Genomic DNA, 26,837 nt, shown 5'->3' with positions numbered 1-26,837 from the left:
ACATATCTAGTCTCCACATTTTATTCCATATTTACCCTCCTTCCTAATTGAAAAATTCAACATCGAGTTTATATATATATATATATATATATATATATATATATATATATATATATATATATATATATATATATATATATATATCCTCGCTCGATGAGCCGAGAAGAGCTTAAGCCCATGCTAAACAAGTGGGAGCACTAGCTTCAAAATCATGTCATCCATCTTTGGACGGGTTTTGATTTTAACTTTCATCTCTGCTTTCATCCCCATTTCATGTCCTCCATCCTTGGTCCAAATGAGATGAGGCGGAGTAGGGGGCTTGTTTTCCCTCGATCCATTGCCATCCCTAAAGAAAGATCGGAGATGAGGCAGAGCGGGACAAGAGAAAGCATAAGTCCATCCCTTCCTCAATTCCCGCATGGGTTTTGATTTTAACTGAAATCCCTATTTCATGTCCTCCATCCATGGTCCAAATGGGGCGAGGCGGGGTGGAACCCAGTTTCTCGTCATTCTACCGCCATCCCTAGTTGAGCCCGAGATAATTCATTTACTAAACAACAAAATTTCAAAGTAAAAAGTAATAAAATTTAATCTCTCAACATTTTGAGCCATTTCAAACTAATTAGGTTTCAAAATGAACAATTATTTCAAACACAAAAGCAATAAAATTTGAATTCTAAACTTGATTGGTTGCACGCTAAACACTTCAAGTCTTCAACCATCTACACTATGCTATAAAATAAATGTAAAACATATTTTTTTTATTAATTAACGAGTCTATACGAGCTAAGCCTAGTCAAATATCGGTTGTTCGTGTTAGGCTTGCCGAGCCTAGTTCACGAGCCTTTTACGAGCCGAGCATGAGCGACCAATCTGAGATATTTTCGTAATTTATCATGCCAAGAGGAGGTTTCATTTCGAACCATCACTTACCATTTGGTTGGTTTGCTTTTTGCACTCTCTCTGCAATTTGCGCAAAAAATTCCCTCTTCGCGCTCTTTCCACGAATTTCTCTCTCTCTCTCTCTCTCTGTGTGTGTGTGTGTGTGTGAGAAACCCTACCTTTCCAAATTTCCCCCAAATTTGCAGCTTCTGTGATGGCGCCGGTGAAGCAGTTGGAAGCAATCAAGGTTAGGTTTATGTTCTTTTGTTTGCTCCCCTTCGTAAATTTTCGGTTAGGGCTGAAGATTGATGGATTCCGGCTATGTTTCTGTTTCTGATTGTTTTTTTTTGTTGGTGATTTTCTTTTGGAAAAGGGAGCGAAGGTGCTTATGGTTGGTGCGGGAGGCATCGGTTGCGAGCTTCTCAAGACGCTTGCTCTCTCTGGCTTTCGAGATATTCACATAGTGAGTTTTCCTGGGTTTGGTTTTTCTACTTCTCATTGCTTCTTCTTTTGATTCTTGTGATTGTATTTACTAGTGTTCGATTGTTCACTCAGGGCGTTGATACGCCGTCCCTGAGCGTCCGCGGGTCGCCGGACTCGAAAAACAGCGTCCGCCGCTGTTCCGTGCGCCTCACGGAACAGCGGAGGACGGACAGTACCGGATGCACGAAAAAGGATTTTTATTGGGGGCGCGTGGACAGGGCGGGACAGTGTGTCCTGTCCAAGCGAGTCCGCCAATCAAACGCTTTGTCACACAAATCTAGTTCTTGGTAAAATATTGCTGAGGGAAAATATCGCGATATTTTGGAAAAGAACGTTTTTCAAGAATAACTGGTGTATATGAATATTTAGACTGTGTAAAACATGTACAACGTAAAAATAAAAAGCAGGAAAATTATATTTTATGGCGTCCATATTGGGAAAATCACGATATTTCAGAATGCGCGATATTTTGAAGATATGGTTTTTTCAGTATAGTATCATCTCTTGAAAATATCGCCATATGGTCGTGATATTTTTAGAAATACTGGCGATATTTGTGATTATGATTGTTCGATTCGGTTTTGCTTTACTTGATGGTTCAAGTCTTCTCTTTATTTGATTTTTATGACTTGGTTTTTGCAGATTGATATGGATACCATCGAAGTGAGTAACCTGAACAGACAGTTCCTGTTCCGGAAATGGCATGTGGGTCAGTCCAAGGCTAAAGTAAGTTGCAGATTTTACTGATCCCTTTGTTCTTGCTCGTTCTGCTAAATGTTTGCATGATGGGTCACGGCTTATCCTTTGGATATCTGAACCAGGTTGCGCGAGAAGCGGTTTTGAAATTTAAGCCCGACATAAATATTACGGCGTATCATGCTAATGTTAAGGATTCGCAGTTCAGTGTGGATTTCTTCAAGCAATTCAATGTAGTTTTGAATGGTCTCGACAACTTAGACGCTCGCCGTCATGTTAACAGACTGTGTTTGGCCGCTGATGTTCCTCTGGTTGAAAGCGGGACTACTGGATTTTTGGGACAGGTGATGGACTCTTTATGTAGTTGGATGTAGCTTAGTTGTCACTTTCCATAATTGAAGTTACATTTTCTCGTTGATACGAGGTTGTCATTCCATAAGTGCATTCTGTTTGTTAGTTTCCTTTTTTTTCTACAGCCTTGTGGCATTGCATTGCCCAACTTTTTGTTGGCAATAATTTTTTCTCGGCTTATTCAATGTCATGATTTGTTATCATACCACTTAATAGCATTTGCTTTATTATGCTATCTAGCTGACTTTTATCAAAAGTTTCTTGTTTCTTGTTCTTTTTCCTGTGAGAAATAAATTCATAATGATTCAGTTAGAAGATGATGCAGCAAGCCATGATAATGGTAGTCACTAGTCAGGTGTCAGGCACGTAAAACTTAAACTGTGTACTTGACCTGCTTGAGTACACCCTGATGTGAGATTGCCAACTGAAGTTTATTGTGCTTTTTTATTTGTAAAGTGTACTGGGCGGAAATTAACGTGATTTTGTAACCCATTGAATCTGTGATAAAATATATGCACTACGTGGTCAAGATATGGATGAGAGAGAGAGAGAGAGAGAGAGAGAGAGAGAGAGAGAGAGAGAGAGAGAGAGAGAGAGAGAGAGAGAGTTTGCTGTGTCATGTTATGTTGCATACATTTGCAAAACGGATATTTTAAAATGAGTTCACATGGCAAAGACATACTTATACAAGTAATGATATGCTGACCAAGATAGAATTAGAAAATGACGTGCCTGTTTTTTCATTTTGGCAGCCATATAGCAATCACAGGCACTTTTCCAGCTAACAGAAGAGGTGGAGGTATTGTGGGATAAAAATTTACTATGCTGTACATAGTCAAGCGTTATTTGTCTAAACATTCAGCTGGGTCAAGAAACCATTTCTGTATTTCTACTTCCATTATATGTCACATTCCCTTGATTGAAAATTTTAGTTGGTTAGGGATAGGCAGTGTTGTATTCATGGCTCACGGGTTCCCGTCGAGGTTTCTTTATTGCCATTTTTTTCAGAATACATATATGTTTCTTTTAGTTACTTGAGAGTCCATTCGACAAAATCCTTTTTGTCAGAAATTTTGGAAGCAGAATCTAGTTGACATGAAGAGCTGAGACTGACATAGTGACAAATGATCTCTGCTTCCCTTTTCCAAAAAAATCAACCGGTTATTCATGTCCGCAGACAGATGATGTTGCATGTCCGACTGGTTACTGCTTTAAGCCTTCCATGCTTCACTGACATATATACTGTATCCGTGGATTTTATGGATTTTTATATGTAAATCCATATTGCTATTCAGTTTTCTTGTCAGCTATTCACTTTTTTTGAGGTTTTTTTGCATGATATTCATGTTCAGGTGCTAACCTATTTTGTCGTTGCTGTTGCACCCCTAAACTGACTGGGCAAGCGCCTTTGGAGGAACTATTATTATCATACTTGTGATTCTGAAAGCATTCTACATGGTTATGATGTTCTTAACTGTTTTTTGTTATGGATTTATCATTTTAGTTGATTCATGTGCATGCACAGATCTTGGTTATTTGACAGCAGATCTAATTTTCTTTTCAATTTTCTGTGTTCTCTTTTATCCCCACATTCAAATAACCAGGTAACCGTTCATGCGAAGGGAAGAACAGAGTGCTATGAATGTCAACCAAAACCCACCCGAACGACCTATCCTGTTTGCACAATCACTAGCACTCCATCAAAGGTGATTGCTTTTGCAGCTTTGCTAAGGATCTGCATGGTGATTCTGTCTTTAAATTAATTTATTTATACTTCTATGCAAGTTGTTATAATTAATGACGGCAAGAAACTGTGAAATGTAGTAGATATGAAGAATGCAGAAAGGAACTTTTTCTTCACATGGTGATATTAGCCATATAGTTGTAAGAAAACATTGATTGCCTTCTTTGATATATGCAGAATGTGGAAAAGAACTTTTTCTTCACATGGTGAAATTAGCAATATAGCTGTTAGAAAACAATGATTGCCTTTTCTGATACTCTTCTTTTTTTTTGCTCAAAAGAAGAATGATACTGTCAAGTGTTTTATTGAATTTGTGCACGTTAAAATACCTTAGTTGTCAAAGGTGGCGCCTAGACACTGCCTAGGACCAGCCCCACCGCCTGGGCGACCAGGTTTGGGCAGTGGGGCCCTATATTACTGCCTAGGTCACCTAGGCTGGGAAGGAGAAGACGTGTTATTTGTCCATTACTTGTATTATGTCTATTGTTGAGAAGAAGAAGAAGAAGACATAATATTTTTCTATTGTTTGTATTATGTCTATTGTTGAGAAGAAGAAGACATTATTTGTCTATTGCTTGTATTATGTCTTTTGTTGTTGCTAATTTTTTTGTATACATGATTTTATTTGTTGTATATTGTTCATTAACATTGTTAGTTGTATGTAGGGATGGCAGTGGGGCGGGGAACAAGGTCTCCACCCCCGCCCCGCCTCAAGATTAGAAACTCCATCCCCGCCTCCATCCCCGGCGGGGATGGATTTTAACCTCCACCCCCGCCTTCATCCCCGTTTCATGTCCTCCATCCCCGGTTCAAATGGGGATGAGGCGGGGAAAAGTGGCAGGGACGGGACGGGGCGGGGATCATGGCGGGGACAGGGCGGGGCGGGGAAAAGGGTACGTCCATCCCCGCCTCCATCCCCGAACGGGGATGGATTTTAACCTTCATCCCCGCCTCCATCCCCGTTTCATACCCTTCATCCCCGGTCCAAACGGGGCGAGGCGGGGCCCCCCTTTCCCCCGGTCCACTGCCATCCCTAGTTGTATGGTTTGTTTATTCAATTGTTAATTTATTCTTAATTTGTTTGAGCAGGTTAAGGTTATGTAATATAATTGCTTTATAGTGTTCAACGACATTATTTGTCTATTGCTTATTGTTGATTGATTTTATGTTGTATACATGTTTTTAAATTTTTTTTTATTTGGGGTATCACCTAGGCCCCACCTAGGCATTTTTAGGGGCTCACCACCTAGGCTCTGCCTAACGCTTATGACAACTAAGTAAAATACAGAAAAATAGAATAATGTGACCAATTGACCCAGAGAAAGATGATTAATTGGTAACATTTTGTCTGGTGACATTAAAAAAGTAATACAAAAATCTACCTATGAGCTACTTATAGAAAGGCTCGTAATTTTTCTTTCCCTACATTTTGCTGCCTGCTGTTATTAATTATATTCCATAGGCAAGATTATCTTAAAATCAATCTGTTGACCTTTCTTTGGTTAAAAAAAAGTGGCTGAAATGTCCTCGTTGTTCATTTGTTTAAGAGAAGACCATATGATGACATAAGATGAATTGTTTTAATAAAAAGGACAAAAATGTCATTTTGTACCTTGTATTTGAAACACATTCAGCTAAAGTATGATTTTAAATGTAATAACTCAAATATTGGGCAGCTTTTGTAAGTAGCTGATAAGTTAGGCAGCTTCTTGTAAATCACTCCATTAAAATCCCATTGTCTAGTGTACACTTGATCTACTTGGATATCTTCAACCTAAAATATGAAATATGCACAATGAAAAAGACGATTAACAAAATTATAGATTGAAGGACCCTGCAGTGGGCATAGCTGATGTTAGGACACCGATCTTGGGATCGATGCCTTAATAGTTTTCTCAAAAATTGTGAAGGGTTAGGCCCTTGTTGATGCGCTCGTGTATCCCGATAAACCACAGATGTCATGATCAAAGGGAGAAACACGTTTTCGACGATCAGAGGTGGAGAACTTCAATCCTAATGATCCTCTTGAAAAACGTGAAAGGAGAAGAAATGAGAAAACGTGATCTCAGAGAGGAGAGTTCCAAAAAATGTCCAAGATACATTTATTTTGGGGCTAAGTCACCTTAAATAGTTCAAGGTCGGATCGGGTCCAGCGTTATTCTGATTTAGGACGAACCAAAACAAATACGAAAGCAAATACAGATCGGTTCAAGATGGATCCGATCTCAAACAACCCAAACCAAAGTAACAAGTCCAAAATCCAACCAAATACTTGACCCGGATACACACAAGCCCAAACGAGAAGAAATGGATCCGAACGATCCTAACCGAAAAAGAACGGGATTCAGGGCGGTCCTTAACAATTTTCTCCATTCATGTGTGTTGACGTAGATACAACAACAAACAACAACAACTACGCCTTCATCCCAAAACAATTGGGGTCGGCGATATGAACCAAAAAAGAAAATCATTCTGGGTCTTCCACGTGAATCCTTCTCCTCCAATCATTTCTATCCAATGCCATGTCCTCGGTGAGGTTCAAAGCATTCATATCTTTTTCTATCATCTCCATCCATGTCTTCCTAGGCCTACCCGACCTCTTTTAACTAATATATTTTCCCATTTCTCCAGCATCATTAGGCCTTCGTCGAATATGTCCAAACCACCGTAAACGATTCTCTCTCATCTTATTTTCAATGGGTGCAACGCCTACCTTCTTACGTATCTCCTCGTTTCGAATCTTATTTTTTATTGTATTTTCACACATCCATCTAAGCATGCACATCTCAGCTACACTCATTTTTTGAATATGATGTCTCTTGGCAGCCCAACATTCCGTACCATATAGTAAAGCGAGCCTAATAGTCGTCCTATAAAACTTTCTCTTCAACCGCAATGGCATTCTACGATCGCACAATACTCCAGTTGCAGTTTTTCATTTCATCCACCCAACCTTTCTCCTATGATTTATATCTCCATCAATTTCTCCATACTTTTGGATGATAGATCCCAAATATTTGAAACAATCATCCACCGATATTTCTTGCTCACCAAGCTTCACTACACTCCCACCACTACTTTGTTGCTTACTAAACCGACATTCCATATATTCTGTCTTACTCTTACTCAACTTAAAACCTCTTGCTTCTAATGTCTGTCTCCATAATTCTAACTTAGCATTAACCTCAGCTCTAGGCTCATCAATCAAAACAATAGCATCAGCAAACAACATACACCATGACACATTTTCTTGAATTGATCTCGTAAGCTCATCCATCACTATAGCAAATAGGAAAGGGCTTAAAGCAGATCTTTGATGTAACCCAACCGTTATAGGAAAATTGGTTGTCACCCCTCCACAAGTGCAGACATTGGTTACTACTCCTTCGTACATATCTTTAATTATACTAATGTACTTGAGAGAAACACCTTTCTTCATCATTGTCCACCAGAGAACGTTCCTAAGTACTCTAGCGTATGCCTTCTCCAAATCAATAAAAACCATATGCAAATCTTTGTTCCTCTCTCTATTTCTCTCAATAAGCTGTCTAAGAAGATGTATAGCTTCCATAGTTGATCTTCCAGGCATAAAACCAAATTGATTCTCCGATATCACGACAATCTTCCTCAACCTAGACTCAATCACCCTCTCCCAAAGTTTCATAGTATGACTCATGAGTTTTATACCACGATAGTTTGTGCAATCTTGTATATCACCCTTATTCTTATATAGAGGCACCAAAGTATTCTTCCTCCACTCATTAGGCATCTTATTTATCTGCCAAATCTTGTTAAAAAGATTTGTCAACCATTCTAAACCTTTCTCTCCCAAGCATTTTCAGGCCTCGATAGGTATACCATCTGGACCAACTGCTCTTCTTGATTTTATTTTCTTCAAAGCCTCTGCAATTTCATTCTTTTGAATCTTGTGCATGAAGTCACGATTCATCTCATGAAAAGGAATTGAGAAGTCTCCAAGATCCTGAGCATGACTTCCATTAAATAGCTTATCAAAATAATTTTTTCATCTCTCCTTAATCTCCTCATCTTTGACTAAAACCCTTTGCGTTTCGTCTTTGATAAATCTAACCATACCTAGATCCCTCGATTTCCTATCTCTCATCTTTGCAAGCCTATAAATATCCTTCTCGCCCTCTTTGGTATCCAATTTGTCATAAACCTCCTTATATACCTTATCCCTCGCGTTTTGAGCTACTTTTTTAGCTTCCTTCTTTGCTATCATATACTTCTCCAAATTCTCATTATCACGACTCTTACTTAAATTTCTATAACACTCTCTTTTAACCTTAATAGCTAATTTGACATCCTCGTTCTACCATGATGTATCCTTACCTAGTGGTGCATCGCCTTTAGACTCACCCAATACCTCCTTAGCCACCTTTCTTATGCCACCCGCTATCTTATTTCACATTGATTCTGAATCCTCCTCGAGACCCCAATCAACTTCCTTAACTACCTGCTCTACAAACATTCATTGTTTAGCTCCTTTCAGTGCCCACCACTTAATTCTAGGATCTATCCTATGCCTATCCTTTTTGCTGCATTGTGTGTTGACGTAGATATTATATTTTAATCTCTTTATGGCTGAAATACTTTTCAAATGTAATGTTTCGCTTTAAGGTTTCTTGCAAAGCAAAATGAGGTGCATCATGTGTTTCCATAGTGATTATTGCTCGACATTTCAGCTTATGCAGACTTGATGACTCTAAATTAACTAAGGGGCTGGATATTAACATATGATGGTTGAAGGGCGGTATTTATCCAACAATGTGAATGTGATAGAGATCATAGTTTATATTCATGGGCATGTTTCCATCATCTAAGAAAAGAAAGTAAACGACTACAATTCCTCTTTGTATAACAAGACCACTTAGCCCACATCCGTCTGGCATTATGTCCATGTTCCATTTGGCATTCTGTCTATGTTCTTATCTAGCAGGCACTGATATGCCTTGTTTGAAAATCATATCAGTTAGATCATAGGAAGGCTTGACATTGATTCATTATTTTCTACTCCATTGCGTTTATCTCTTTGTTTCTACTCATTTGCAACCATGAAAGACAATTCTATTTCGTGAAGATCTTTTCTAGTTTTCCCAATCTTATTTTACTAACAGGGAAACGATTGTGTCTTCCATTCAATATTAATTCCTAAATGGAAAGCAAAAGAAAATTAGTAGGATGCAAAATTATTTCTTTCTGGGAGGGAAAGCCTTGAAAATTCGCATGTGGGTTATGCCGTAGACTCATACTCCAAAGCTTTAAGTATACATCTTATGGTATTCAATTTTCAATGGCATTCTTATTGCAGTTCTGCTTTTCAACTCATGCTTTTATGACTGTCTATGCTGTAGTCCATAAACTTCATTTTATATGATGCATGCTGATTTACACGTACTATTTCATCTGGAAACTAGATAGGAGGAATACTTCCCATCGTGATTTTTTCATATTAGCATGTTATTATATGCTTCCGAAATGCTGTACTGAAAATTGATTACTTATGCTTTTAGAGCCTTTCCAAAAGGAAAAAAATCTTCTGGTTTCTGTTTTGTTTCTTTTATTTCTTGTGTCTTTTGGTCTTGCTGGGTTCTTTTTCTTCTCATTTCAGCATAACAGTCTGTAGCTTATATGGAAAGCTATGTGTCAAACTTCTTGAATTTTAAACTATTGAATTTTACAGTTTGTACACTGTATCGTATGGGCAAAAGATCTTCTCTTTGCAAAACTTTTTGGTGACAAGAGCCAAGACAATGATCTTAATGTGCACTCAAGTGATGCTACAAACCCCTCAAAGAATGTTGAAGATGTATTTGAACGTAATGCAGATGAAGATTCTGGCCACTATGCTAGAAGAATATTTGATCACGTCTTTGGATATAACATCGATCTTGCTCTTAGTAATGAAGAGACGTGGAAGAATAGGCAAAAGCCAAGTCCAATATATCTTAAGGATGTTTTGCCACTAGAGCACACTGACCAGAACGGGAAGGTGGACAGACAACACACCACTGATCCTGGTGCTCTATCTGCAATGTCTTCTCTGCGACTAAAGAACCCACAGGATGTTTGGAACCTTGAAGAAAATACTAAGATCTTCCTGGAGGCTATGAAACTCTTTATTGAGGAAAGAAAGGTCTTGCTATAATTCTTTGTGTTGCTAAAATGGCTGCTTTGCAGTTATTGTTTTCACTATCAGATGTCTCACCACTGCTGAAGAACTTTGTTCTTTTTTTGTCATTGTTTTTAGGATATTGTGAGCCTGACTTTTGATAAGGACGACCAATTAGCTGTAGAATTTGTTACTGCTGCAGCAAATATCAGAGCTTCTTCTTTTGGTATACCCATGCACAGTCTTTTTGAGGCAAAAGGCATCGCTGGTAACATTGTGCATGCTATTGCAACGACCAATGCAGTTATTGCTGGACTCATTGTCATTGAAGCTATTAAAGTGCTTCAAAATGATGCTGGCAACTATAGGTGACAGTTTTTAAATCCTTTTTCTCATGAGTATTATTTGCATGGGCTTTACAAACTTATTGTACTACAGAGTTATGCTTCCAATTGCCTTAGTGGCCAAAGCAGCGGTTTGAACAAATAAAGACAAAAATACTGGGATATATATCATCCTTCGGTGAACCTGCATTCTTAATAAACATATTCCAGGTCGGCTATATTTTAGAATTCTAAGCAACCTTTGAAGCAGGAAATATGTTCAAAAGTATGTCTCCATGGCTTCTCTTTCCTAGATTTCTATAAAGAATAATTGCATATCAAACCAGCAGGAGCATGCCAATGTTTTATTTCACTGCAGTGTTGTTAAAAGCGTTGAGGCGTAGCGAGGCGCTCCACCAAAATCTGAGGCTAGGCGCAAAGCGTAAGCCTCAAAAAAAATTTTAACTTAAAAAAAACTATAAAAATTATCTAAAATTATAAATAAATAAGAAATGCTTTATTGATGAAGCGCCAACCAACACGAAATAAAAAATCTCAAATAAATATGAAAAAAATATGAGATTAACATGTAAAAGTAACATTAATGCAACAACTTGATCTATATAAGTATCTAATTGCATAAATATGAGCATTCATTTAATAAAAAACTAACATTAACAACAAAATGCATATTAGCACTAACAACATCATGTCATAATTAAAAAATGCATGTTAACATTAACAACCAAATGTTAATGTATTTGTCCAGAATTCTTCAAAATGAGAGTGTTAACATTCACAATTACAACTGAAAGTCCCCAAAAACATATAAATGGCCAATAGCTCCATGATATGAATTAGGGCTTAGGCTCTTGTTGTGTTTCGTCATCATCAATATTTAAGTCTTCAATATCATCATCTGAAGAATCCATATAAATAGGTTCTTCTTCATCTTCATTCTCTGACTCTTCATCATCTACACTTTCTTCATCCACGTCCTCAATTACTTCTTTTGCTTTTCTTTTTCGTATTAAATATTTATGTTATGTAATTAAAAAAATACATTTATATTCATAGCTAGGTAAAAGGAATATAACTTAACCTCGATCTCTTGAAGACATGTCTGTAATGAAAAGAGGCGGAAGCACCAATAGAGCAAAAAGTGACTACAAGAGCCAAGAACACAAACACCAAATGTGCACACACAAAACTCACAAATATAGGAAATGACTTAAAGTCATAAGTTGGATTTATTGAAGAAAGGAAGAGAAGGGTGTAAAAACCCATACATTTACAAGGGGGAACCTCCTCTTTATATAGAGGAGGGAAGCACTAAAGAGGACCCATAAAGGGGGCTCCCTTCTAGTCGTTGGGAGCCCCAACGGTCATAAATATGACTGTTGGGGCCCCAACGACTAGATGGGTGGGGCCCCTTTATGATTCCAAAAAGCAAAAAGACAAAATAAAAAAGGAAAAGGAAAAAAGGGAAAACGAGAAAAATGTGAAAAAGAAAAAGGTACATTTGGGAATTACCAAAATACCCCTATCGGGTTTTTGGTTTATACAAAACAGAAAAAAATATAATTATGTATATATACATATATACGTATATATACTTATATATATATACTAATGTATATATATATATAAGTATATGTATATATATATTTATATATACATAATTTAACATGCCCCCTCAAACTTTACGGGGAGAAGACCGAAAGTTTGCCAAGAAGAAACATGAATCGTGGAGTTGGGAGCGCCTTGGTGAAGAAGTCAGCTAGTTGATACTCTGAAGTGACATATGGCAATGTGATGGTCCCTTTGAGATATTCGTCTCGAACATAATGGAAATCCATTTCGATATGCTTGGTCCGCTCATGAAAGGTGTGATTGCTGGCGATGTATATCACACTCTTGTTATCACAACAGAGCTTGGTGGGAGTGGAAATGTGAACGCCCATGTCACCAAGAAGGCTTCTGAGCCACACAATTTCCATAGTTGTCATCGCCATAGCCCGATATTCAGCTTCAGTAGATGATAAAGAGACCTTCTGCTGCTTCTTGCATCTCCACGAGATGAGAGATTCACCTAAAAAAATGCAAAGACCCGTAATTGAGATCCGATCATTGGGATTTCCTCCCCAGTCAGCATCAGTAAAAGCAGTCAATTCAAGAGATGAGGAAGAGGATAAGAAGAGTCCCTTGGAGATGGTATTTTTGATGTATCACACAATTCTCATTACGGCCGCCATATGAACCGTAGTAGGAGCGTGCTGAAATTGGCTCGCTGCATGAACCGCATGAGCTATGTCTGGATGTGTGATGGATAGATAGGTGAGGGATCCAATTAATTGGCGGTAGGGGGTTGGATCTTCAAGAAGAACACCATCTTCAAGTCTTAGTTTCACATTGATAACTTCAAGAGTCTCCACTTTCTTTTCATCAGATATTCCTGATTTGGTACAAATTTCTGCAGCTAACTTCATTTGAGATAAGATGTACCCACGCGCTGAATAAGCCACTTCAATTCCTAAAAAATATCTCAAATAACCAAGGTCAGACATATCAAAAGTATCTTTTAATATAGACTTAACATCATTTACTCCCTTTTTGTCATTTCTAGTGATGATCATATCATCAACATACAGCAAAAGCATAATAATGGAGTCACCTGTTCTTTTGACAAAAAGAGCAATGTCAGTATAACAAGAAGAAAAACCTGAATTGATTAATACATTACTAAACCTGTCATACCAAGCTTTAGGAGCTTGCTTAAGTCCATATAAAGCCTTTTTTAATTTTAAAACTTTTCCATTTAAAATCATACCTGGAGGTGGTTCCATATAAACTTCTTCATTTAAATTACCATTCAAGAAAGCATTTTTAACATCAAGTTGAAAGATGGGTCATTTTTTGACAGAAGCTATAGCACTAAGGGCTCGAACACTAGTCATTCGAGCAACTGGGGCAAAAGTTTCATCATAGTCTACCCCATACTCTTGGGCATAACCTTTGGCTACCAACCTAGCCTTATATTTTTCCAATGAACCATCACTCTTAGTTTTTACTTTAAACACCCATCTATATCCAATGGGTTTCTTGCCATTGGGAGGATCAATGATTTCCCAAGTTTATGCCTTTTTAAGGGCATTAAGTTCAAGCTCCATAGCTTCATTCCAATGATCATATTGTTTAGCATCATTGTAATGTGATGGTTCATGAAAGGAGTGAAGAGCAAGAAGACATGCTCGATAATTAGGGGAAAAAGAGTCATAAGAAACAAATCTATTTGGAATCTTAGGAATGCGATTTGATCTCCTTTGAGAGGTTTCTTCTATCGACTCATTTTGAAAAAATCTTTCAAGGGCACATGGAGGATTTCTTTCATTCCTTCTAGAGTAGACTTGTATTTGTCTTGAAGCATTTTCTTCTAAGTTTTGATCATTATTTGGATGTTCAACAAGATCTTCAAGAGGTTCATTAAGATCAATATGATCATCTATGATGTTTTCTTGAGGTAACAAGTCAAATAAAAAAGAATAGTCAATATTTTCATTTGGTTGATGCGAAAAACCATTTTCTTCTTCGAGGAATGTGACATCTTTTGAGATATAAAGTTTATTATTAAGGATGTCAAAACATCGATATCATTTTTGTTTTTCGCCATATCCCAAAAAAATACATTCAATAGCCCTAGGAGAAAGTTTATCATTTTTGCGAGTTAAAACAAAGCATTTACATCCAAAAATTCTTAATCTTTTATAATCGAGAGACATATTGTAGAGTTTTTCAAATGGAGAAAGATTTTGCAAAGAGGATGAAGGGATTCTATTGATGAGATATGTTGAAGTTAGAACCGCTTCGGCCCAAAAGGATTTTGGGATATTTTTTGAAATTAATAATGTTCTTGTAGTTTCTATTATGTGTCTATGCTTTCTTTCCGGAAGACTATTTTGTTGTGGAGTGTTGGGACAAGAACGTTGATGACAAATTCCATTTTCTTTTAAGTAATTTTGAAAATCATTAGACATATATTCACCTCCCGAATCGGACCTAAGAATAGATAGATTTCCTAAAAATTGATTTTTAACCATTGCATGAAATTCTTTAAAGAACGAGAAGACTTCAGATTTGCGACTTAAGAAGTATATCCACGTAAATCTAGTGAAGTCATCAATAAAGATCACATAATACGAAAAACCTCTTTTAGACAAAATTGGGGAAGGTCCCCACACATTGGAATGAACAAGTTCAAATGGCCGAGTGGCAAAATAACTTCTTTGAGGAAACGGAGTAGCTTTAGATTTCCCAAAAATGCAATCTTTACAAGTCATGTGATTGTCTTTACAAGTATTGTTCAAAAACGGGAAAAGAGACATTTTTACAAAATTTGGATGACCAAGTCTCTTATTCCAAATTCCAATACTTTTGTCTTTGACAAGATTGCAAGATGACTTAGATGGAAGCGTCAAAAAGTCCATAAAATAGAGATCACCCCTTCTATGGCCTTGCCCAATCAGCTTCCCTGACTGGAGATCCTGCACGATGCAATCTTTAGGTGAGAAAGAGACTTGGCATCCATGGTCGGTGATTTGGGAAACGAAAAAAAGATTTAAATTAATTTTTGGAACAACTCTTACTTTAGGAACAAAAAAGTTTTGAGAATTTTTGAAGTCAAGTGTTCCAATACTTTCAATTTTTAAAGACGTTCCATCGGCCGTTGAGACATAGGAGGACATAGGTTCAGAAAAAACATTGGAAAGGGAGTTTTTATGAGATGTCATATGGAAAGAAGCACCAGAGTCTAGTATCCACATACCTGGAGGCGATGAAGAGTAGGCGATGGCGGCTCCGGATGTTGAAGGAGAAGACTTGAGAAGGTGTTGGAGAACTTTGGAGATATGATTAAAAGTTTCTTTGATATCTTCTTCTTTGGTACTTTCTTCCTTCTTTGGAGAATTTTCTTCAACCGCGGCAACCTTTCCTTTAAGCTTAGGACAAACCGGTCTAATGTGTCCCGGTTCATTACAATAGTGGCATATGATTCCCTTTCTAGGCCCATTGATATTTTTGTTAAAGTGGGGAGGTCTATATGCTTTAACATTTGATCCGGGCCTATTAACGGCCAAAACCTCATTATTCCTAATGCTCAAGCCAAGTCGAGTTTCTTCTTGACATACCTCGGCAAGAGCATCTTCAATAGGTAGGGCTTTGCTTCTATGGAGAAGAGATGCCCTCACTTGTTCAAATTCCGGGCGAAGTCCATGAAGGAATTGAAAAAAGTGCTCATTTTCAATTTGTTCCCTTCTTAGTTCAATGTCTTGTGGAGCAACTCATTTGGGCTCAAGAAGGACAAGCTCATCCCAAAGAGGAGTTAGAGAGCTAAAATAGTCCCGGACACTCATATCCATTTGTTTGGTGGAACGAATTTTTTCTTGACAAAAGAATTGCCGAGCAAGATCCTTTTGGGTATACATACCCTTAAGGAAAAACCAAGCCTCATTGGCTCTTCTAAACTTGGCAATATTGGCACAATTTTTAAGATCTACATTGTTCATAAACCATGCCAAGATTTTGGCATGGTTACTTTCCCAATCCTCGATTTTGGATTGATGTTCATTAATGGTTTTGATGCGCTCATCGCCATCTAAAGCCTTTTCAACTTCATTTTCAATTTTGGTAAGAACAAGAGAGGGTTCGGGAGTAGTCCCCATAACAAAACCCCAAAGTTTCTTACCTCTTAGATGGTTTTCCATAGCGGAGGCCCACATGAGATAGTTGGACCCATTTAGCTTGAAAGAGAGCTCCACTTTAGAGTCACGTTCCATCGGCACCAAATATACTTTCTTTCTTCAAAACTTTGAGAGACACGCTTTCCAAGATGACAAAAGAGAAGCCCAATCACCAACCGAGCTCTGATACCATGTAATGAAAAGAGGCGGAAGCACCAATAGAGCAAAAAGTCACTCCTTAAGAGTGACTACAAGAGCCAAGAACATAAACACCAAATGTGCACACACAAAACTCACAAATATAGGAAATGACTTAAAGTCATAAGTTGGATTTATTGAAGAAAGGAAGAGAAGGGTGTAAAAACCCATACATTTACAAGGGGGAACCTCCTCTTTATATAGAGGAGGGAAGCACTAAAGAGGACCCATAAAGGGGGCTCCCTTCTAGTCGTTGGGAGCCCCAACGGTCATAAATATGACTGTTGGGGCCCCAACGACTAGATGGGTGGGGCCCCTTTATGATTCCAAAAAGCAAAAAGACAAAATAAAAAAGGAAAAGGAAAAAAGGGAAAAAGAGAAAAAGAAAAAGGTACATTTGGGAATTACCAAAATACCCCTATCGGGTTTTTGGTTTATACAAAACAGAAAAAAAATATAATTATGTATATATACATATATACGTATATATACTTATATATATACTAATGTATATATATATAAGTATATGTATATATATATATTTATATATACATAATTTAACAATGTCTTGCCTAGAACCACTTTGTGAAACATGAGGTGAAGTGACTTTTTCAATAGGCACATGCTCAATGACATTTATGTTGAAGTTCAGATCCAACTATGAATCCTCCAACCAATTGGGATCACTTGGCAACACTGGATCTTCCTTCTCCACAATCCACTCATCGTCTGAGTCTATATGATCTAGACATATAGGGTCTTTGGTAGCCCTCCTCTTCATATTTCTCTCTCTTAATTTCATATTGTACATTACAAAAACCAATGCATTCATCTTCTCTTGTTCAAGTCTATTCCTTCGTTTTGTATGCACCTATAATTTCAAATCATTGATAATCAAATATAAGATAATTAAATATATAAAAATGTATTTCAAAAATAAAATACAAAGTCACAAACCAATGAGAAATTTCTTTAATTCCTCTCACAGCCCGATGCATTGCATGTCAAACTTAAAATTCGAATTGCAAAATTCATCAACTCAGGATTTTCGTGCCCAAATGAACTCCACCAATCAACTGCATTCAAATAAAATAATAAAAAATTAATAAAAACATTAAGAATGCCATAATTAACAAAAAAACATAAAAAAACATTGACAAATAACAACATAATTGCAAACTTACCAGGACTTTTTAATTTCCTTGTTGTAACAGTTGCCTCTCTGTCAAACAAGCCCTTTGCCTTTTTAAATGCATCGATTTGTGTTGTAATTTTCAACCAAATATTTGCATCAGAAACTAATTTTTCAACACAATCATAAAAGTCACTCATAACTTCTCCATCAGGGTTGAAGTTGTCAGCATAATGAAAATGTGGATTTAAATAATAGGCAGCTGCATGCAAAGACTTATGAAGTTGCAAGTCCCATCGTTTATCAATGATATCCCAAATATATTTATATTTTCTTTCGACATTGTCAAGGTTTAAAGCAATTTCCTCCTTTGCTCTATCCATTGCCTCATACAAAAATCCCATAGCAGGTTCGTCTGCATCAATGAGTCGCAACACTTTCACGAGAGGTAGTGTAGCTTTAATTGCATATGATATGGCGGCCCAAAACTTATGATCATTAAGAACAATATAAGAAATGTTCTTAGCATCAGATTTTTTATAGTAATTAGATGTTCTAAAATTTGAAGATAAGAACATCGACTTTAACTCTTTCTTATAACACCCAATACTATGAAGTGTAAGATTTGTTGTGGCAAAAAGAGTGACGGCTGAACACAAAAGTTCTTTCTTCTTTGTGAATTTTTTCATTAAATTTAATACCCATGCATGACTATAAATGTATCTTGTATTTTTTTTTGCCTTTTCCACTGTATCTTTAAAAATTGATATCTTTCCAATATCTTCTAACATAAGATCCAAGTAGTGGGCTGCACATGGTGTCCAAAAATATGTTTTTCTTACTGTTAACATATTTCCAGCTGCCACATAATTTGGTGCATTATCTGTAATGAATTGCACCACATTACTTTCACTAACTTCTTTAACAACTTCTTCAAACAACGTACACAAATTTGCACCAATTTTTTCCATGTCGCTGATGTCAACGGATTTCAAAAATACTGTTCTAGATGAGCTGTTCACAAGAAAATTAATTAAGTTTCTTCCTTTTCCATCTGTCCAACCATCTGTCATAATACTGCAACCAACCTTTGGCCATTCTTTTTTGAACTCTTTCAAAATTTCATGAGTACAATCTACCTTGTCCTTCAAAATCCACGTTCTGATTTCATGATAAGAAGGCGGTTTGAACCCTCACCCATAATTTGCAATAGCTTCTACCATTGCACAAAAATATGGACTGTTGCAAAGATTAAATGATAAGGCATTTGCATAAAAAAAATCTACCAATGGCACGACATATATTTTGTCTTTCAGTGGTAGTGTTTGATTGTATTAACAGCAGCATCCACAAATGACTACTGTCTATGCCCCAGTCATGGGAAGCAAATGATGGACGGCATCCCACACATCCATCAGCATAATTGTTTTTGAAAGCAGTGTTTATTGTGGTTTGTCGTGCTTCTTTGTTCACAAAAAGATCCATAGGACCAGCTGTACTTGTTTTTGCATCACTACCTGATCCACTAGTTCTTTTGTTTCAAAATTAAGATAGAGGCTATGTAAACTCTATCTTGAAGGACAAAAAGATACGTTTGACCCTCTAATAAAAAATTATTTGCATGGAGATATATTGTGTCTATTACAAGATTATTGGCTGATAAATTTGTGTTTCCAAAAGTGATAAATCCTCTTTTTATTTTCTATTCTTTTATGTTATTGGTTTAGATAATCATTCCTGAAGAAGCTGATGTCCCAAGTTGATTTTGGCACCCTGGGACAACTGTGGTTTCCAAGACACCTCTTAGTAACTACTAATTGGTATCTTAATTTATGCATCAATGACAATAGATGCATGTGCAATAGTTGTGTTATCAAAAATGCACCTTGAGGCGCAAAAGGCGTGCCTCGTCTTGAGGCACAACCTCAAGGTGCAGGAAGAAGAAGAAGAAGAATTATATTTTTCAATTATATAATTAGTTTTTCAGTTATGTAATCAGTTTCTTAGTTACTTGTATATGTTAATCTCATGTTTTTTAGTACTTATTTGATATTTCTATTTTATTTGTATTTTTAGATATTTTTTAATAATTTTTTTAAAGTTTAAAAAAATTTGAGGCTTACGCTTTACGCCTCGCCTCGGTTTTTGGTGGAGTGCCTCACTACGCCTCAAAGCTTTTCACAACACTGGTTCCAGTAAAGATAACGGTTTCCCTTAATCTATCTGTTCTCTTTGCTTATAGACTGCAAAGAAGGAAACACATGAAGGAGATATCCTTGCTTCAGTCATCACACCTTACTCTAATTTATCTACCGTACAAGGAAAAAATTGAATAGCAGATGTATCTTTTATATTACTTATACTTAATTAACCTATGTAAACTATTTCTTAATGAAGCAAAATAATAGTTAACCAATACCTTGCCACAATCCATATATTATTTTTGTCAGGCATCAATGAAATCCTTCCACTGACATATTAGATTTTTTAAAGGAAAATGAACATGAAGAAGAAAATGTTGGCATGATCTTTTGCTGTCACCTGTAAAGGTTTAGCTGATCTTTCCGAAAAGTCTCCCCAAAATCTTATGTTAATTTCTTGACTGTCCCTATCATTATGTCACTGTATGCATGGAAGAACCATGATGTTTGTCTTTACTGGTGGCTGCTGCACGTTGTCAACTCTTATTTATATGTAATCTGCTCTTGCCATATGTACAGAATGACTTACTGCTTGGAACACCCATCAAGGAAGATGCTTCTAATGCCTGTTGAGCCATTTGAGCCTAACAAATCTTGCTATGTGTGTTCTGAGGTGAATTCTTAACTAGTTGTGCATCTCTTTGCATTAAGCCTCTGCTTTATATACTAAATATTCAAACTTTTGATCATTTGGTATTGGAAATAGACTCCCCTATCACTTGAGGTCAATACTTTTTCTACAAAGCTTAAGGATGTCGTGGAGAAAATTGTGAAAAGTAAACTTGGGATGAATTTACCAATGATCATGCTTGGCTCATCCCTTATTTTTGAAGTTGGTGATGATCTTGATGAAGATGAAGCTGCCAATTACGCTGCGAACCTTGAAAAGGTCCACAAGTTCTCTCACCCTTGTCTCTTTTTTGGTTTTGATGGGCGTTTCCTACTAATCTTGCTGGAGTTTTAAACTTCTTTCAGGTATTGGTTAAACTTCCCACTCCAGTTACTAGTGGGACAGTGCTCAAAGTTGAGGACCTTCAACAAGAGCTGTCATGCAACATCAATATCAAGCACAGGTTTCTTTTTAGCTTGCTTCTCCATGTTATGATTTTGTGTACTGATCTTGCTTTTAGTTTGACCTCGCTGTTGAAATCTCATTCATATAAAGATATTGGTTTTCACCACATAGTTTTTGTTTTTAGATATTAATTTTTTTCTGACCTGGTTGGTAGTTGGTACTAATCTACTACGACATTGTCATGGCTGGCAACTTCTAAATTTAGGCCCTCTTTATATTATCATTTTAAATCACAATAATGTCCACAAATGTAGCCATTTGTACGAGTAAGCGCAACATGCAAATGTTATTGGAGGAATACTGAGGTAGGTTAAATGTGAGGTGGAAAAGATCACAAGAGTTGATGCAGAACCATATTAGATAACATTTCTGAGACGCACACTGTTCAGTTACCACCTGTTTCTTCAAAAGAAACAGCCCTCCAGAAATTCTACCTCACTTTTTTTTTTGATGATGAAGATAAACTACCATTGTCGTTCGGACATCCCATTACGGGCTGAGAGGTGCTATGTTGACTGTGGCGCTGTTTTAGAGTCCATGGTGTAGAGCTCCACAAGGATTCCCCTCGATAGTCTTACCATTGGATTTGGCCTTGCAGCAAAGAACATGCATCATATGTACCGAATTCGCAACATCCTTCAACTTGAATGCCTTAAGCCGTCCTACCTGCCCAAGTGTGCAGAGCCCTGTGGTCTACAAAAGTGGACCCTGTTTATTTATAAAAATGTGGTCTGTCTAAAAAACTATTATTGAAAATGCGCTTGTGTGAGTCAGTTTTAAGTGCATGAACATTCTGAGCATGTTTTTCATCTCCAAATTTTGATTTTTGTATCATATTAGCAATTAGTGGGACTTTACATTCTTTCTGGATATGTTGCCTTGAACTCCAAGCAAAATTGAAATGAAACAGTGAGAAACACAGAACCAAGGAAAATTGCATATTTTCAATAAATTATTGGCTGATTTTCATGTCAACATATAACGTACTTTGGATTTATTATTTCAATAGGTGAGTTTTCGTTACATGTTCTTTTTGCAATTAATTGTGCAGGGATGAATTTGACGAGGAGAAAGAACCTGATGGAATGGTTCTTTCTGGATGGATGCCAACACCAATTGCGCAGCAAACCCAGGTCACCAACAATGGAGAAGCTATACCGGATTCTGTGGAAATTACATTGACGACTCCGAATGATTTTGATGAACTTGAAATGCTCCCAGCTGAACCAATTTCTCTTAGTGGGAGTAAGAGAAAGATGGCTGAGATATCAGAAGCAGAGGGCTCAGACCCTTTCTACAAATCATCTGCTAAAGCTAATTCGGTTATTGTTGATATAGATAATGAGAACGGGCAGCTTGGACAAGATGTTGACGATGATGATGATGTGGTAGTTGTGGCCGATGACCAGTCCAACTTTAGGAAGAAGGCAAGGTCACAGTAGCAACTATTTCACTGACCTGGTTGTGGGCTTTGCACACTATTTTTGTAACATGCCTGTAAAATTCTAGTTCTTGTCAGAGAGAGAGAGAGAGAGGGAGGGTATCGGATGCTCAAACCCTGTACCATAGTTGATCAAACTCGAATTCGGTCAGTGGATTAATTTTTTGGAATGGTAGAGGCGGAGGCGGACATATGGAAGAGATGGAGCCGTGGCAGCTTGATTAGAATTTGTATTAGTGCGTTAAGCAGCGCCAAATGGTGCTTCAAGTTGTTTTAACTTGTAATTTAGTTGGAAGTTTAACCCCCTGTTATGAGCAAATACTTATCAATTTTGAATTTCTTCTGTGGCACATATTTTATAAATTCATCTTTGGTTATGCACTATTTTTTTTGGGTTTCAATTTAGCTTGGGGAAACCATTGTTATGGTTTGGACGCCTCGTTGCAGGCTGAGAGGTGTCATGTTGACCGTGGACGTGTCTGCAATGTAAAACTCTTATCATTACCTTCCCTTGGCCCATCAAGGATAGTTTCTTGAGGCTTAGGCTTTGATAAGAGTAACGCATACTTCAGGTATCAAGTTATTGGCCTCCTCCAATTTGAAAGCCTTGAGCTAAAGTTCGGTTTCACTCATCCCCAATTTTCATACCCTTCTTAAGTTGCACGGAAATGACCGTACAAGTTGTTTTGAATAAATCTGACCCTATGGATGGATTCGGCATGGCTGATTTAATGAATCGACTCTTGGATCATATTTTTTTTTCATGAAAATATGACTTTTTTAATCACAAAATTGTGTTTTGTCAACTGTTGATTTTTGAATTACCAAAAAATGCAGCACAAGTTGGATTTTGGTGATTTAAATGTTGAGCTTCACTAAATGAATGTTGTAGATCACATTTATAGTGTCCGTTTTGAACAAAGCAACTTGCATAAATGAAATCACAAGGTATGAAGATAGACACTTGCATCAATGAAATCACAAGGGTATGAAGATAGAGACTACTTTGGGGATGAGCAGAACCGATTTGCTTATGCTAACCCATCTAACCAAGTGTGCGGAGCTCTTGGGGTCTATTTGTTTACCAGCATGTGTTCTTGAATTGACATTTGCATGCATGCAATTTCATTTGGAGCGAAGGTGACGTATTCTAAACTCATTTATAAGAGAGCAGAATGCATATTTACCCAAGAAGGTGATTTATTAATTGATCATTATCTCAAGTCTCAACTAGGAAGCAACCCTGTTCAGTAAAAATTATTGTTACAGATGTAATTAGATACAAAAGTAATGCTAACCAAAATTCCTTATTTCACTCCATTGCTTCTGCGCAAATTCTACTCTGATTATCAAAACCTGTGATAAAATCTCTCATAAACATTCAGGCAGGTTGGGATTAAGATAATGGGTTGTTTAGTCACCATGGTATGCCGCGACGGGCGCTACAAGATTTCACCGGCGCATTAAGAAATGTCTCTATCTATCTTCAATCTACACGCCTACGCAAGGCCTGCAAAGGGTGCTCAACACCAGCCTGCAAGAATCAGGAGGAAGGAACAGGCTTTGATCGTTGCTGTACTTCTTCCTCTTCACACAAGGATGCTCAGGCTTCTTAAGATCCTCAACACTCTTTACGTCCGAAATGCATGTAAAAGATTGTGATTTCCCCGAAAAACACTTCGACAGGCCTCTCCTGCACAAAATCAAGAACACCCAGAATCAAAAGCAAGAATTCAGCAACACCCACAATTAGAATCATGATCAAGATCACCAAGAAAAACAAAAAAAAAAAATCAGCGAGCACGCCCGGTTCTTACTTTCGGGGAAGATGGGTCTGCAGTGAGCTCATGTCGAAGGCATGTGACTCATCTTCATTAGAAATGTGAAGGTGGTCAGGTTCTGAATCAAGAGCCATGGATATGGGGGTCTTCTCTCAATGTGGAATATTAGCGAGGGGGGATTTTAAACTGGATGTGACTAACGGTCAAAAATAGTGGAGGCTTTGGATAGGTATACACACGTCATGGGTGTAGATAGGCAGTTTTTTGGCAGAAGAAGATATGTGGGTGCACTTGTTTTGCGAGTCCTCAATTGGCTGGCACCATCACTTGGAAAAGGACATGGTGTGGGTTCATCCACATCCTTATCTTAACCTACTCTTGTTCACTCGATTAGGCTCCTTTTCATCTTGTTTTCCTTCTTAAGCTTTACCCCTTTGGTAATCAGAGCAATCATACCATGAGGATGGCCTCATATGCACTTGTGTTGATGTGGCCAATGCCGTTGATTTATTAAAAATATATATAGAGGACCATTGATCTAATGATGGTGGATCTTGCCGATGGCAAACCATTTGGAGTTTGGTTTTCAAGATTCAATTTTGAAACTTGATGGGCCATAACCGAATTTGAGAGTTGCTTGGTAAAAATAAGTGTTTTATATATTAACATGCCAACCTTTTTTAATCAATTAAGTTTTTCTCATATGTTATTTTTTTATTTTTACTTGGAGTGACCATCCTAAGATCATAGACCTAGTTGCGCTAGTTCTGCCTGCCATACTAACCGTCGTTGTTCTTCCAGTGTAAAACTCAGAAAGCTTACCCCTCACCCTAGGGCTCATGCGCCATTTAAAAAAATTGTGAACTATGTCCTGAACTCTTCGAGTCAAGGTTCGTGTCCGTGTCTTTGTGACATTGGATACCAAGTTGACACCCTACCCTAGGGTTCCTCATCATTGATACCATGGGCTTTCGCCCCCCTAGTTTATAAAAACAAGGGGCCATAAGCGGCTCAACATTCAATAAGGACATTGACACATGGCCATAGTGACAAAGTTAAAAACTGCAAAATATCGTTTTTTTTAAAACTAGCAAGAATTTGAAAATTTTCATAAATCTTGTGCAAAATTTTGGCAATAAAAATAAATTTTATAAGAAAATATTAATAAAATTATTTAAAAATAAAAACACAGGTTTTTTATGATAAGTAAATATCACATTTAAATCACAGTATTTATGTTTTTTCATAAATCAGGAAAAGAATTACCGTTTTAAACTTTCAGGCAATTTCTCACTATATTATGGCGAGATTTTCATAAATCTTACGATATTTGTCACTATGCACATGGCATAAGACCTTCTAAATGACATCATTAATATAAAAGTAATCAAGGATTATTCATCAGGTAAGTTAACAATTTAGGTTAAACCTCATCTTTTTTTTTTTCAAACATAGAAAACAAGGGATTTTCCTCTGTTGATATGTGAGGTGGCTGAGAGGTAGAGCTGATGAGACATATCCAGACCCAGTTGGGTATTTGTAAGTGGTTGAGCCCTGATCCATTCCAAAACACATTTTACATCTCATAGACAAAGGAAAGTCCATAGCCTAACTGTAGAGTCTGGTCTAGAAAAGGGGGGAACTATCCTTGGGATTTCATTGATGCAAATTGTTTTGATCAAAATCAGACGCCACAGATGTGATGTACATCATTCATTTAGTGTAGATCAACAGTTAAATCGCCGAAACCCGACTTGTGTGCCGGTATTTTTTGGTGATTTAAAAATCAACGGTTAACAAAACACACAAATTTGTGATTTAAAAAAAATATTTTTCATTCAAAAAATACGATTCAAGGGTCAATTCTTATTAAATCTAATCTACCATGGTGAATCCATCTTGAGGGTCAGATTTGATCAAAACAACTTGCGTCATAAGATATAAGATGGGTATGAGGATGAAGGATGGCAAGGGGATGAGTGTAACAGACGGAGTACAGAATGACTGTTCCATGGGCTAGATTGGAAATCTATACTTCAGTAGACCCAGGCTCTAATAATACCATTGGGTTAGTTATTGGGTCTTGTTGGGCAAGACCATGCCATTGACAACCCTGAACCTGTGTGACAGGGATACTGAATTTATTCTCATATAGGGACGGCAGTGGGGCGGGGCGGGGGACAAGGTCTCCACCCCCGCCCCACCTCAAGATTTTATCCTCCACCCCCGCCCCGCCTCCCTGGCGGGGATGGATTTTATCCTCCACCCCCGCCTTCATCCCCGTTTCATGTCCTCCATCCCCGGTTCAAACGGGGATGAGGCGGGGCGGGGCTGGGATATTGCTGGGAAAAGTGGTCGGGCGGGGAAAAGTGCATGTCCATCCCCGCCTCCGCCCCCGGACGGGGATGGATTTTAACCTTCGTCCCCGCCTCCATCCCAGTTTCATACCCTTCATCCCCGGTCCAAACGGGGCGAGGTGGGGCGGAGCCCCGCTTTCCCCCGGTCCACTGCCATCCCTATTCTCATATGTTCTTAATGGAAAACTACACAAGAATAGCACTTTCTTGTGGCCCCTTATAGAACCACAAAATAGTAGCATTTCCCCCTTCAGCAAATTACACATTCAAATGGGCTGGTTTTCTTTATTAAAAAAGAGGTTTGA

The 26,837-nt window shown here is 37.6% G+C and overlaps 1 protein-coding gene and 1 long non-coding RNA gene across 2 annotated transcripts; one reads left to right on the top strand and one right to left on the bottom strand.

The window, feature by feature from the left end:
• Positions 1-969: 969 nt before the first annotated feature.
• On the top strand, positions 970-22,776 carry LOC149830541 (SUMO-activating enzyme subunit 2-like). The gene is made up of 11 exons (XM_090015849.1): positions 970-1,129; positions 1,256-1,345; positions 2,008-2,091; positions 2,187-2,405; positions 4,017-4,118; positions 9,861-10,313; positions 10,428-10,657; positions 20,398-20,491; positions 20,585-20,767; positions 20,854-20,951; positions 22,005-22,776. The coding sequence occupies exons 1-11, from the start codon at positions 1,097-1,099 to the stop codon at positions 22,393-22,395; spliced, it is 1,977 nt and encodes a 658-aa protein (XP_089871975.1). The 5' UTR covers positions 970-1,096; the 3' UTR covers positions 22,396-22,776.
• An 800-nt stretch (positions 22,777-23,576) lies between these two features.
• Positions 23,577-24,337, bottom strand: LOC149830540 (uncharacterized). The gene is made up of 2 exons (XR_016433680.1): positions 24,212-24,337; positions 23,577-24,087 (listed from the first exon to the last, which is right to left on the bottom strand). It is a non-coding gene; the product is annotated as an uncharacterized LOC149830540 (long non-coding RNA).
• Positions 24,338-26,837: the final 2,500 nt, after the last annotated feature.

This window comes from Nuphar pumila, chromosome 8 (genome assembly GCF_984573655.1).
Source record: "Nuphar pumila chromosome 8, dmNupPumi1.hap1.1, whole genome shotgun sequence".
Lineage (NCBI taxonomy): Eukaryota > Viridiplantae > Streptophyta > Magnoliopsida > Nymphaeales > Nymphaeaceae > Nuphar > Nuphar pumila.
Note: the sequence above shows the minus strand (reverse complement) of the source record. Positions and strands in the feature narration are given on the sequence as shown.